At 49.3% G+C, this 14,157-nt stretch overlaps 1 protein-coding gene across 2 annotated transcripts in view; it reads right to left on the bottom strand.

Moving 5' to 3' along the window:
• ZNF180 (zinc finger protein 180) overlaps nucleotides 1–14,157 on the bottom strand; it is a 19,938-nt gene extending 5,781 nt beyond the window's left edge. Inside the window, exons 1-3 of one of the 2 annotated variants that reach the window (XM_090259524.1) lie at nucleotides 13,915–14,157; nucleotides 10,973–11,058; nucleotides 3,485–3,559 (exon numbers count right to left, since the gene is read on the bottom strand). In XM_090259524.1, coding sequence (XP_090115650.1) covers nucleotides 3,485–3,559; nucleotides 10,973–11,023 — 126 coding nt within the window. In that variant the 5' untranslated portion in view covers nucleotides 11,024–11,058; nucleotides 13,915–14,157. Of the gene's footprint in view, nucleotides 1–3,484; nucleotides 3,560–10,972; nucleotides 11,956–13,914 lie in introns of those variants that run through there. The other variant, XM_090259523.1, reaches the window with a different exon arrangement.

The following is a 14,157-nucleotide window of genomic DNA, read 5'->3' as shown; positions in this document are numbered from 1 at the left end:
GATCCTTGGGTGAGGATTTAAAAAAAAAAAAAAAAAGTCCTTCAACATGTGGACACTGGCTTTTTTTAACTTCTATCCCCACATAGTCTATTCTTCTTCTCATTTGGCCCCGACTCCCCACTCTTCCAAATTCCTTCTGGAACCCGTCTACTGTGCCCTTAGGAACTCGTCTTCTATAATAATGAGACCCTAGAGCCTCAACATGTTCGCCAAATATCCACTCCACATCCCTGTGTTAATGGACACCTGCCTTCCCCTGTGGACTCCCTCCTCCACTGTCCTTGCGGGCTTGGGGTGGGTGCTCATGCTCTCCCATCCCAGGGTCTCCGCGTCAAAGGGGGAGGGGACGAGTGCTCCCGGTCACACTGAAACCCTTACCATTTACCTCACTTCTTAGATAGAGCTCTGGCCTACTGACCTCTTCCACACCACCATCCCCGTCCCCTGAAGACTCAGAATACCTAGAGTTCATCCCCCATTTCATCTCCCATTGTCTACAGCAGCAATTTTCAACCTTTTTCATCTCATGGCACACATAAGCTAATTACTAAAATTCTGTGACACACTAGAAAATTGATTTTTCTGCGGAGCTGACAAAAATAGGTCTAATTTTGACTCAGTTACAAAAAAATAATAAAAGTAATTATCCAAAGTGACTTTAAAAATAAATCGTGCCGATATTAGTATATAAGGATTTCTGGTACCCAGAATAAGCCAATCAGATGCAACCTTCTTATGCGATGTGACCAATAAGATGCACCTCTATTATATGACATATATATTTATGGTTCAAGACGGCGTTCCCACCGAATGGCTACTGCTGTGTTGGCCGTTGTTACTTTTCACTTGACAATCTAAGGGAAAAGAGGTCAGTGCCCCTGACTAAACAGTCAGGTATTGTGTGTTTTAAAAATTCTTGCAGCACACTGGTTGAAAATCACTGGTCTATAGCATCAACGTGTACAGCTCTCTGATAATACTATAAAAATGACTTGCTTTAACACAGCACTGACGGTGTGGTGTCAGGCAGTGTGCCACCCATGTCACAAATGACCACTCCTTTCTCACAAGGTCCCTGTGAGGAAATTCTATCAGCAGCACCATTTTGCAGATGAAGAACTAGAGAACTTAACACATACGCCCAAGGTTGGTAGCTGGGGATACAACCTCAGGGCTGCCTGACATTAGAGGTTGCATTCTCAGTCACCAAGTCATATAATGAGCCCAGCTCCTGGGCCCTAGAATGGCCCATCAGCACCCCACTGTTAGAGAGAGACCCCAGATGTAATGAACATTAACCCTTTGAGTGCCATGTGTAATTGCTAAAATTCGTGGGAGACATGCCAGGCGATTTTGCTGAGAAATGCAGTTTATGAAAAATGTCTATAAAAAAATTGTTATTCATAATAATTTGCTGAAAATATCAAGACATATAGTAAATATACTATTCTTTTGCAAGCAGTGTTCTCTGACGCAATTTAGCAAAAAAATTATTGCATTAAAATTATTTTATTATAACAATTATTTTAGAAAAAATAAACTTTCCTTCAATATGGCTTTTAAAGTATAATATATGGTATAATATAAAACCTATGATTATAATTTGAAAAAACACATAGCAACATGGATAACAAGAAGAATGCCAAATGCTGCATAAATTTCTGAAAAATAAAACTTCATAATGTACAAAAGAAATGAACACAAAACAGCATTCACACTAGAGACATATATCAATAGATATCAACAGTGAAAAAGTTTATAAACAAAAATGAAATGCAAAAACAATACAATAGCAAAAGCTTCCTTATCATGCACACCGCATAGTTTTGACGATTATCGCAAAGGTAAATGAAATTAAAAGGACCGTTTAAAATTTAAGTAAAAATTATAACAGCATCAATATGTCAGTATTTGAACAAGCGTAAAAATTTGAAATTTGGATCAACATGAAAAAAGTTATATCAATATGTAACCTGAGGTACAAGAAGAGAAGAAAACATAAAACACGAATTATTCTGTTGTTATTTACATTTATAGCCATCAAAAAGAGTCGCTGGGAGCGACGCTAGCACTTTTAGGAAAATCTGTCAGCGTCATGCACCGCGACATTGGCACTCAAAGGGTTAAGTGCTCCTCCTCTCAAATCACACACAAAGAGCTGCCCACTCTTGGGTTACATCAGATTATTATTTTTTAGTACATCAGAGTATTTTTTAAATTTTATTTTCAATTGCAGTTTACATTCAACGTTATTTTGTGTTAGTTACAGGCATACAGCATAGTGCTTAGACAATCATATAGTTCAAAAAGTGGTCCCCTAATATTTCCAGTCCCCTCTTGGCACTGGAAATGCACAGATGTGACATTATTGACTGTGTTCCCTGTGCCGTACTTCACATCCCGTGACCACGTTGTCGCTACCAATCAGTACTTCTCAACCCCCTCGCCTTTCTCACCTGGGCCCCCAGCCCCTCGCCCCTCTAACAGACTAGACGCCTCCACTTTACTCGCTTAGTTATCCCCTTTATCCTTTTTGTCCTTGGAGGGTTTGGGGCCGTTAACGCTACTGAAATGTCCGCTGTTACTATTTACCAGTCTAGATTCTTTTCCTTTCTAGTCAGTGTCCTCCTTATCTTTTCCATCTCAATTACTCAGTTTCGAGTCTGTGGATCATTCATTGTAACCCTATTAAATATATCCAAAAATTCTCTTTCAAATAGTGCCTTGCCCTATGGGGTTTCCACTGAATGCACGTGGCCACAAAAAGTAAGGAAATCTGCATGTCAATCTGCTATCTATGGAGAGTAGGTTACGGAATACCCCCCTTTGGGGGGACCCACAAAAGCAGCTGGATGGTGTCTTATAAACTAATGGTCGCTATGCTATGTTGGAATGACCCTTTCAGACCCACCAGCAACCCTGGCAGGCCTCCTGGAGCAGCCTGTTCTCCTAAAATCCAAAAGTAGTGTTTTAGGTCCTCTCCACGCTTCTCAAACAGCTCCCATTCCAACCCCCACCCCCGTGCCTGACAGCCGACTCCGTCTGCTTGTTCAGAGGCAGATCCAAGCCCTTACCGACCCCCTCAGCCCCCCGCGTCCTGCACGAGCCCCCCTCCTCTGCAGAGCTGGGTCTTTCCCACGTGCTCCCAATGGATTCCCCCCACACTAACCAAGGACTCCGCTTCACGCTTTATCTCCTCTCTCCTGATCGTGAACTTCTTTTTCTCCACTAACTCTTTCCTGCAACCACTTAAGAGTCAAATTTGTTCAATCCTTAAAGAAAAAAAGTCCCTCAGCCTCTTATTTCCTCACAGCTATCACTCTCTTTGGTCTCCCATGAGATCACCAAACTTCTGGAAAACTGGCCCACTCTCACCTCCACCTCCACCACTCCCTGCTCACGCCCCAGCTCACCGCAACCTGCCTTCTGGCACCAACCAGCCACACACATTTCTCAATGGGGAGAGGCCCTGTGTCCAACTCACCTGGGACGGGATGGCCAGGGACCCCGCATCTTCTCTCTCAACCTTGATGATAATCTCTTGAGGAAGAAGAGAGTCCTAAGAAGGTAAAACAGATGAGAGAAGGGAAAATAAAGGAAGGTAAGCAATAGCTGAAAACTCTCGTTGCGAGTAGCTAGATCCCACCCAGCTTCTGCTCCCTCCCGTTGGTAAGCTCAAACGAGCCATGTGGAGAGAGAGTGGGGTCACCCTTGGAGGGGCACTGAGGCATCATACAGGGTGGACCGTCCCCGTCCCGGCCAGCGCAGCCCCCAGACGACTGGAGCCATGAGTGGCACTAAGCAGGAGAAACGCACGGTCCAGCTGGGCCCTGCCTGAACGCCTGGGTCTCGGACAGAATAAGACAGAATACAGCATGCCCGAAGAACGATCAAGAAGAAAAACCAACAAATTAACTCCATGAAACATCTGGCAGAGAGCACCACCAATAAAAGCACCAGCAATAAATATCTACTGTTAAAACTTCTTCCAAATCAGTAAGAAAAAAACAGCCTTGACAGAAAAACAGATGAAGGAAAATGCAGGGCAGCCCAGCTGCGAAGAAATAAAATGGCCAGTGAATATAAAAAAAAGATGCTCACCTCTCTGAATCAGATAAAACTAAGTCTCCTTCTATAGTTATCTACCTCTAGGTATTAGACCATAAATTCACACTGGTGCCCCCCATAATAATTCAACACACTTTCTAGCCTCCCTACTTTCCACATTTGGACCTTCCTTCTCCACCTCCCATGATCCTCTATTTGCTGATTTGCTCAAACCCTGTGTGTGTAACCAAAATCCCAACCACGTGGATGATCAAAACATATGTCCGAGATAGAGCTGGTCTTCGTCCACAGTTCCTGGCTCACGGCTCTTGTGATGCTATGAGGTGACTTTTGGACCCTGCCCAAGGGTGGGGACTGGCTGGTAGGAGCCAACAACTTTGTTAAGAGATTTAGAACTTTCAGTCCCACCCCAATTTCCGGGGACAGGATAGGGACCTTAGCACCATGACTATGTCATGAAGCCTCCAAAAAAACCCAGAACAGCTCCTCTGTCCCGTTTTTAGACAGCCCCACACTGGGGAGCTAGGATGCTTCCATGGGCCAGCTGGCTGGGCCCCAGCTCCGAGGGCAGAAGCTCCTTTGTCCAGGGCGTGGGTCTATGTCTCTATCTGGGTGCTGATTCATGTCCTTCATATCCTTTGTAATAAAATGGTAATATAGTAGTAAACGGGTTTTCCTGATTGCTGTGTGCCATTCTAGCAAATGAACCGAACCCAATGCGGGGGGCTCGGCATGGCAGTGTGTGGTTTATGGCCAGTCAGTCAGAAGAGCGCAGATTACAACGTGGGCTTGCAGCTGGCACCGGGAGCAGCGGCCTTCAGAGGGTGGTCTTGTGGGACTGAGCTCCTTACCTGTGGAATCCGATTCTATCTCTGGGTAGAGTGTCAGAATGGAGCTGAATTCCAGGACACCTTGCTGGTGTCAGAGAATCACTGTGGGTGTGAGGAAGCCTACACACACACACACACACACACACACACACACACACACACGTTGGTATTGGGTCCAGGAATGCTTTTCAACCTCACGCTGCTAATGGACTCACTCATGTCATGGAAACTCACTGCAAAGAGAAATCACATTCATAATGTGTGACAATGTCAGGCGTGTCTTTTCTGGCCATGAAAGTAGCTAATGAGGAATTGAAACAATTTAAGGGCCAGAAGTAAACTCATCCTATAGTAATTTTTAAAAACTGGGAAAGGATTGGTTCTCAAGAAAGGAAAACTCTAGACTGTAGCTGAAATCATTACACACCTTTCAGTTTTTGCGTTTTATTTTGGAACAGCTAAGATCCGTCAAGAACCAATGCCAAAGAGGCAAGTTAGAAACAAAACAATGTTTGTAACTCAGCAGGAACTCAAGTAGAAAGAAAACTCCTCAATGTTCCTGATTTGCCACAAGTGCTGAAACCATTTTCCCTGGGGAACGTGGGTGCACCTTCTCTAATCAAAACCAGGCTCAACGCCTTCTGCTTTAAAGGTTTTCACAGAGGCCCTGGCCGGTGTGGCTCAGTTGATTGGAGCATCATCCAGTAGACCGAAAGGTTGCCCTGGTCAGGGCACGTAGGAGAGGCAATTCATCTATCCCCGCCCCCACTTCCTCTCTAAAAGTGATGAAAAATTGTTGTAGGGTGAGGATTAATAAAATAAATAAAATACAATAAAAGTTTTCACAGGGAAATAAAAAGAGAGATGAGTTCTGCTCAGTCAACTCTGCATCAAATATCTCTCCCTGCTCCATCCAAAAAGGCCATTCTGCCACTTTCCCTGCTTTTGCTTCTTTACATCTTTTTTTATGTTTTATTTTTATTCCACTTCCACTAGTGTGGGTTTGGTCAAAGCTGAGCTCTCCTGTCCCCCTTGCTTTCACTGGGCTTAAATCAGTACTGATGCACGGTAGGCCCTTCATGCGTGCCGACAGTACGGCAACCACGGAGAGAGAAAAGGCGCACGGAACGCGCTACCCGAGCCCACATGTTTGTCCCCGTGGCTCCCGACGTCACCAAATCATCGCTGAGCTCAAGTCCCTCCTGTGGCTAGAAGAAACCACTTTGGGAGCCCTTCCTTCTCCGGAAATTCAAAGCTTTTCATCCTCCAGAACCCAATCCCAACTTTCTCTCTCAAACGAAATGCTCAACATCCACCCTGTCGCACGAGTGTGTGAACACACGCACATCTCCACTCTTTCTAGCCACTCTGGATTACTATTTTAGGAATGTCTCCTGTATTAATCTTATTTATATCTTAGCTCCCACCATCTATCATTTGCCTACTATGTTTAACAATACAGAGTACTTCAACACAGACTCACACAATTATTTAAATTTTTTTTGGAAGGAGTGATGTATATTTCATCCACACAGAAATTAATAGTCATAATGTTGAGTAAACTCATTTCAGTCCATGGCGTTCACTGGGGATGGCTCACACACTGACTGCCTGATCCACCCTCCTCCCCTTTCCACCGCCCCACAGCTCAAAGTCTGATCATTCAAGCCTCAGATCAAATGCCACCTCTTCCATGAGGCGTTCCCAGATAGCACTACATTCTCGTCTATTATTTCCTTAGGATTTCTTAGCTGGTTTTACCAAACCCTTACTGTTCTAGTAAAATTGTTCTCCCTGTATTACTTCTGTCTATATACCTCTTCTCTGGGTCATGAATTCTATACTGTAAAGAACTTTGTATTTCTTAACTTTGTATTCTCCTCAGTACTGAGTTATCTGCAATTGACAGGACTAGAAATATATGCAGGGTTGGGATATATGGATGGAATTAAAAGCCTTTACCCCACTGCTGTGTACTCTGAGTCCATTTTTTCCCACTATTTTGCAACTTTGGAGTATACCTGACAAATAAAAATTGTATATATTGTACAAAGTGATGCTTAGGTTATACACGTACATCGTGGAATGAGTACCACAATCAAGCTAATGAACGCACCTATCACCTCATATAGTGATGATTATTTTGTATGGGGAGAACACTCTCTTAACAAACTTCAAGTTCACAGTACAGTGCTGTTAACTTCAGTCACCACGTTGTACATCAGGTCCCCAAAACTTATTCATCCCACCTAACTCAACCTTTGCACCCTGTGACCAACAGGTCCCCATGTCCCCCACCCTCCAGCCCCTGACAGCCACCGCTCTATGTTCTGTTTTTACGGGTTCGACTGTTTTAGATTCCAAGTATAAGAATGATCATGCAGTATCTGACTTAGTTCACTTAGCATATACCCTTCTGGAGCATTTTATTCTCACCGGAGGACATTTTTTTCATTGCTTTTAGAGAGAGAAGGGAGAGAGAGAGAAACATCGATGTGAGAGAGAAACATTGATCGGTTGCCTCCTGCACACGTCTGAACTGGGGATCGAACCTGCAACCTTTCAATGTGAGGGATGATGCTCCAACCAACTGAGCCACACCAGCCAGGGAAGAAGCATTTAAAATTATCCTTTTTGTTCTATGGTCACCCCTCCACATAATGAAGGAACAGTTTCCTTTTTTATTTGCATACTTTACAGAATGGGAAGAGGAATCCCATCGTGTTGACTTCTACACAAAGAACAGTTAGAGGCAGAAGATACTGGTCCCACGACAGGGGCAGAACCTCACGTGACCAGAGCTGAGGATCAGAGACAGGCAGAGCCGTCCTGGAGAGACCTGCCCCCTCACACGAGCCTGCAGCCAAATCAGACCTAGGACCCTCTCACTGTTTCCTCACTTGTAAATACAGCTGACCAAGTATACCCTGCCCACCTTGGGGAAGCGGGCAGTCCTTGGGACAAAACAAAGCTTCCAGTCAAATCACAGAATTAGTACTGCACTCAGTCCCCGCAGCTTTGCCTTTGGGGTATGCCGGCGAGAAACCCTCCATATCTGGGAGGGACTCAGGATGTCAACTCTAGTAGGCATCAGTGACAGCAGGAGACTTTTCCCTCTTTGGTGTGTTTATTTCTCTGCTGCCCACGAGAGGCGGGGCAGCACTCACATTTCCGGGCTAGGGCTGTGACACACAGGGCCCCCGAGTAAAACCTCCCCCTGCCTTAATTAGAAAGCTGAAGGTTCCCTGCCTGACTTTCTCAGCGGTCCTCCCGACCAGAGAGGGTCTTGCTAGTTCTCACGCACAAGAATCTCTCTCCCATGGCACACGATCATCATGAATAATTCTCACTTAACTCAGATATACAGAACAGACCCTCCACCATGGAGCCACCAGCTCACCAAGAACCTGCCCGTCTCTGAATGTTGAGAACGACAGGGGACAGTGAGCCTCTACCACACCCCCTTGGCAGGATTTTGGGTCTCAGCCCCTTAAGGCAGGCGGGGCTCAGAGTCGCCTCCAAGCCTTCCCCAGTCCAGCTCCTTCCAGGTGTGTGAGTCACTGCGGTCTCTCAGATGATGCCCCACCAGGGTTTCTTCCTAGGCCAGTTCACTGCACTCACGCCCCTCATTCAAAGCCAAGACTTGGGCTCCCTTGATTTCTCTCCCTGCCATGGCTCTACCTAGTATCTGTTAGGCCCGAAGTACCCACACATCTTCTGATAACGATTAACCCTTTGAGTGTCATGTGTAATTCGAAATTTGGATCAATATCAGAGAAAATTATATCAATATATAACCTGAGGTACAAAAAAGGAGAACAAAACATAAAACACGGATTATTCCATTGTTATTTACATTTATAGCCATCGAAAAAAGAGTCGCTGAGATCAACGCTGGCACTTTGGGGAAAATTTGTCAGCATCGCTCAAAGGGTTAATAAAATTAACTAGCGGACATTCAGATTGGAGAAGTCTGGCAGCCAGCCTCCAAGATGGCCCCAATGACCGCACCTCCTGGTAGTCACACCCTTAGGCAGTCCTTGCCCACGTGGTACCAGAGTGGGTCTGTGTGACCAACAGGTTACAGAGGAGGTGATGGTGTGTTACTGCTGAGATCAGAGGATAAAAGACACCATGGCTGTGCTGTGCAGTCCAGGAGACAGGTCTATGTGGCATGCAACCGGGGCCTCCTGCCAGCAGCCACAGGAGTGGCCCTGCAAGGGGTCCTTCTATTCGGTCGGGCTTCTGACAGCAGCCGCTGCAGCCAGCAACACCGCACGCCCGTCAGAGACCCCGAGTGCCAGACGCAGCCAGAGAAGCTGCTCCCAGGTCCCTGACCCTCAGAAAAGTGTGTGAGATAGTAAGTGTTGGTTGTTTTCAACTGCTAATTTCCGGGGTATGCAACCATGGGTAACTAATACAAGAAAAAGGTTGTTTTTGCTTTTCCTGTGTAACCTTGGAATGTATTAATTAAGCAGCACAATTCTATGAGAACTAAGTCATCTTTCTCCCCAGTGCCTCACATAGGGCCTAACACTGGTTAGGTAATCAATAAATCTGTGAGGAAAGTAACAATTATAAGGAACAGATTGCTAACTCAGTTGTATGACATAGAAGAAGGACCATTAAGATTACGAGAAAACGCACGAAGTCACTAACTTATAGCAGAATGTCAATGGTCACATCAAAATGTGTTATACCTGTAGCTTTGATAAAAAATGTGAGTGTAAATTTATATTTGCACAACTCCCTTGGAAACTCTTGTGCACGTGTACAAGGAAGCGTATACAAAAGCATTTACAGCGGTGCCGTCTGTGACAGGAAAAAGCCGAACACCAAACAGCCACGGAGAGGAAGCCCAGAAGCCGCAGCATGCGTTCGGAAGCCCAAATCTGGCCACCAGGCGTGCACGCCGGGATCAGAACGTCACTGCTCCAGGGCCTCAGGAATGGACAGAGACAGGGAGTATAGGCGTGTGTGTCTACGCACATACGTACACATACACACCGCACACACATCTCCGCAGTTCTACACTGACATACGGAAAACCGTGAGCCACATCAACACCTGCCATGCCCACTAACGCCACAGTTCACCCCCGTGTCGTCTCGTTCCCTGACGGTGAGAACCCCGGCGACATGCTCCTTGGTCCCCTGGGCTCTGCGGCCCCGCAGGAAGCCTCCCGCAGCCAAGGGGCCCTCCGCACTCAGGCTCTGACTTTGAAGGCCAGGCGGCCTCTTCTCATGGGTTCACTCTGTGCCCCTGGGACTCAGACTCCGTGTGGGTGCCCTCGACATCCGCCTGGGCTCTGATACTCCACGCCAGGCCACCCTCGTGCATGGATGCCCTCAACCTGCTCAGAATGGGACATGCCACACGAGGATCTGCCCCCCACCCGCCGTGGTGCTCATGTCACCCTGCTCTGGCTCCGACAACAAGACGTCCCCTCTGCGGATCCGCTTCTCATCTGGTCTGGCCCCGGCACCCCAAACCAGACCCGTCTCCCGTCTGGACACTCACTTCACCCAACCTGGGCCCTGCCTCCCAGTGCCACCTTCCTCATCCCACTGGGTTACTGATGCCCCCGCATACAGAGCCCTCCTCACCCCCCTCAGGCTGAGGCACCTCAGACCCGGAAGCCCTCCCTTCACTGCAGACGCCTGCCCGGCTCTGCCCCACCTAACGGCTTCGGGACTGCATCGTTCGGGAAGGCAAAGGCGAAATCCTAACTTAACATTTTAGAGAAATTATGTGTTTTCAGAGAATATTTGCTGTAGGAAAATGCTTTGAATTGGTCATTTCTTAACCTTAAAATACACTGTATAGAGGTACAAAAATATAAATAAATAAAAACATAAAGGGACCTGGAACGAAGCGTATAGATAACCTTGGTTAACTGCTATGTTTACGGTCTTTTAACATATTTCCTACACACACACAAACTACATCCCTTTTTAAAAAGCTGGTTATTTATTTCTACACCGCTGGGTCAGGCTCCCAAGCCCAGAGGGTTGGGCCGTGCAGCCTGGGAGGGAGCACCTCTGGGTCTCCGGGCGGAAGAGAAGCTCACTCACCTGCACACAGGCCTGCAGGGGCCCTGGGGGCTTCTCATCCAGCTCTTCCATGTTCTCCTCCCTCGGCAGGGGCCTGAGGTCCTGAGCTGCAAGGGGAGAAGCCCTGGGTACGGCAGCCTCCCGCAGGTCCACCTTAGCATCCCGTCCCTGGCTCAGCCTCTGCTTCCGGGACACACTTCCCACAGAAGTAGGTAGATTTCTAGAGGCTCCTGCCCAGATCCCAGCCCGAATGCCTGTGCGTGCACCTGCGTCCCCTTGGTGCCTCTCCCAAACCAAGGCTGCAGCTCTGAACTGGTTCCTCCACTATCGCGGGCTTCTGGACCACGCACCAGTGAGCCCACCCCATGCCCAAATGCGGCTTTTGCCCACCACCAACCCCTGCAGCACAAACCAGTTCGTCCCTACCCCACTGGGTCCTGAGATCCCCACAAACGCCTAGCACCTGGGGGACCCCCTAGTGTGCACCCCTTCCTCCCCAACCTCGGCCCCAAGCCAGCACCCAAACCAGCACCTCTTCCTAGGACAAGCGCAGGGCTCTGGGAGGGGCCGAATCACACTCCCTCACTTCATCAGGAAGCTCAGACACAGCCCCACCCTGGCCAGGATGCTACCCTCCCATGAACCAGGCCTGACTGCCAGCAACCTGCCACTGATGGCTTCACGTGTCCTGCTCAAATAGCCAAGCACATGCACAGAGCTCAGCTGCACCCCAAACCTGCTCCCTCCACCGTTCTGGGCTGGGCCAGCCTGACCACACGGCACTAGCCCAGATTCCCACCCCAAACCGTCCTGGGCCTGAATGTGTAGCTCTGACCTGGTCACCAACCTGGACGTCCTCAGGCCTGAGCTGGCAACAGAGCCAGCGTGGCACTGTTAGCTTCCTGGCGGATCCCAACACACGCCAGCCCCTCCCAGGCCCAGAATGTGTACTTCAGTTGTCTTCGTACCAACCAGACATTTCTGGGCCTGAGACTAGAACAGTCCCTGGCAAATCCCACCCCCACCCCGTCCTTCCCTCTCACCCACCCCCTCACCCCCACTGGATCCTCATTCAAACAGTATAGTGTGGGTCACAGTGCAGCTGTACCCTGAACCCGCATCCAAACTGTTCCCTCCACCAACCTCCCCAGGTCCCCACTTGGGCCATATCTGCCTAGACTCCTGCCCAAGCATCTTCCTGGGCACCTGCAGCTCCAGAAGAGCCTGTTGTTTTACCAACCCGGGCATCACCAGGCTGTGACTGGAGTGCCATCTGCACAAGGAACCCAGTACCCTTTGCCTAATACCCCAGCCGCTTGTTTCTCACCCGAACGCCTGTGCGTGTGCGGAGGGACCTGGTACAGCCTTATCCCTCTGCAGCCCAGAATCTGCAGCTGTTCCCTCTTCCCACCTGAGCATCCCCAGGCAGTACCTGGGTCCTAGGACTGCCCAGGCCTCCCCCTTCTGCCCAAATGCCAGCGCATGTGCAGAGTGCAGCTGGAGGAGCCCCAAGACCAGAACCTGCAGCTCCAAATGGGGCCCCCAGGCCTCTACTCCCAAGGGTCTCTCTTGGCTCTCTTTGCAGGGGCCACTGCACAGAGGCCACCACCCAGAGCAAGCCCATGCCCAGAGCCTGCATCCAGGACCTGGGCCCTCTGCCAGCCTACAGGTCTTATGCAGTCCCTGTTCTTCAGATGAGAATCTATTGACATATCTGCCCTTCTGTACCTCAACCCACCTGAGACACAAATGATACCTGCAAGCCTCCATGAGGATTCTGGGATCACCTGTGTCCACTGCCTGCTTGCTGCAAAAACATCAAAACACCTAAACAGCAGTTTGAGCACAAAGCTTCAGAAGCAGTCCCAGGCCTTGGGCACTGGCCTGGGGGTTGTTGAGCCCATGAGACACCAGCTCCATGGAAACTGGGGCCTTCCACTTCCTTCCACCCAAACGTGAACATCTAGGTGCCATGCAGAATAAAGCCCCTTCCAGGTCCAAATCTGCAGCACAGACCGTCCCTCCACCAACCTGGGCATGCTCATGCCTGCAAGCAGAGTAGCCCCTGAGCAAAGGACCTGGGGACACCTAATTCATAATCACGCTGGCAGCATCCTGATCCATCCCCAAACAGCTGCCCATGTGATAGCAGCTGCTGCAACTCTGTCCCTCCTGGGCTCCGATTCTGTACCTCCAATCCTGTTTCCACCAAACCTAAATGTCCTAGGGCTCTGCAGTCCTCCATGAGCCCCAAGATTAGCAGTCCAGATTCCTGCTTCCCATTCAGAACCAGCCCCCCCCCCCACACACACACACTCCCCCAACATGTGCAGGGAGCACTCTGCCTAGAACCTGCCTCCGGGCCCTGGTCCTTCCTTCGACCTGAGTCTGCAGTCTATCAGCCACTCCCACGGAGCGTCCGCTGAAGCAGCACTGCCTCTCCAGGGGCAAGAATCTGCAACTCCCACCTGGTCTCTCCACCACTCAGGGCGCCTCCAGGCCTACAAGAAGAGCAGTGTCTGCTCCAGGGTCCCTGAGCCAACTGCCCAGGATCTCACCTCCAATCTTGTGCTTCCTACTCAAACACCTGCTCAAGGGTATAGGGACAATGACACAGTCCCTCTCCTCCAGGAACCAAGGCCTAGCCTTGGATGAGGGGAGGGAATCTCAGGATCCACCCCAACACCAGTGCTCACAGATTGTCTTCCATCAACCTGGGAACCCTCAGAATACTCAGAATCTAGACTACAAGTATCACCTGACCCAGAACCCGCGCATGCGCGCGAAGCACTGTGTCGGAATCTGCAGCTGCACCAGTAGCGCGTCCAATTTTGGTAACCTAAGGCTGAAGCGCCGCCCGCGTAGATCCCATATTGCCCACCCACACCCCCAATCGCAGCTTCCCGCCTAGATGCTGCGCCTGCGCTCATGAAACACCCAGCTCTGCCCCACCCCTCACCAACCTGGGCGTCTACAGGTTCGCCGCCCAGGCCGGGCCTGTCCCAGCCTCAGTGTCCGACACGGCCCTGGGGCCGGACGAGCTCGGCGAAGCAACCCCCTGCCCCGATTCTACACATGACAGACTCAGGCTACGGTAGTTTGGTCCCCTCCCCAACTCGGCATTCGTAAGGCCGCTCGAGTTAACCTCCAAGGGCCGAGTTGCACGACCACAGCGGGCGTCCGCGCCGTGGACAATGGCTGCTCTT

The sequence above is a fragment of the Furipterus horrens genome, unplaced genomic scaffold, assembly GCF_987537825.1.
Source record: "Furipterus horrens unplaced genomic scaffold, mFurHor1.1.pri manual_scaffold_13, whole genome shotgun sequence".
Lineage (NCBI taxonomy): Eukaryota > Metazoa > Chordata > Mammalia > Chiroptera > Furipteridae > Furipterus > Furipterus horrens.
The sequence above is the reverse complement of the archived record's forward strand: the minus strand, read 5'-3'. Positions and strand labels throughout refer to the sequence as shown.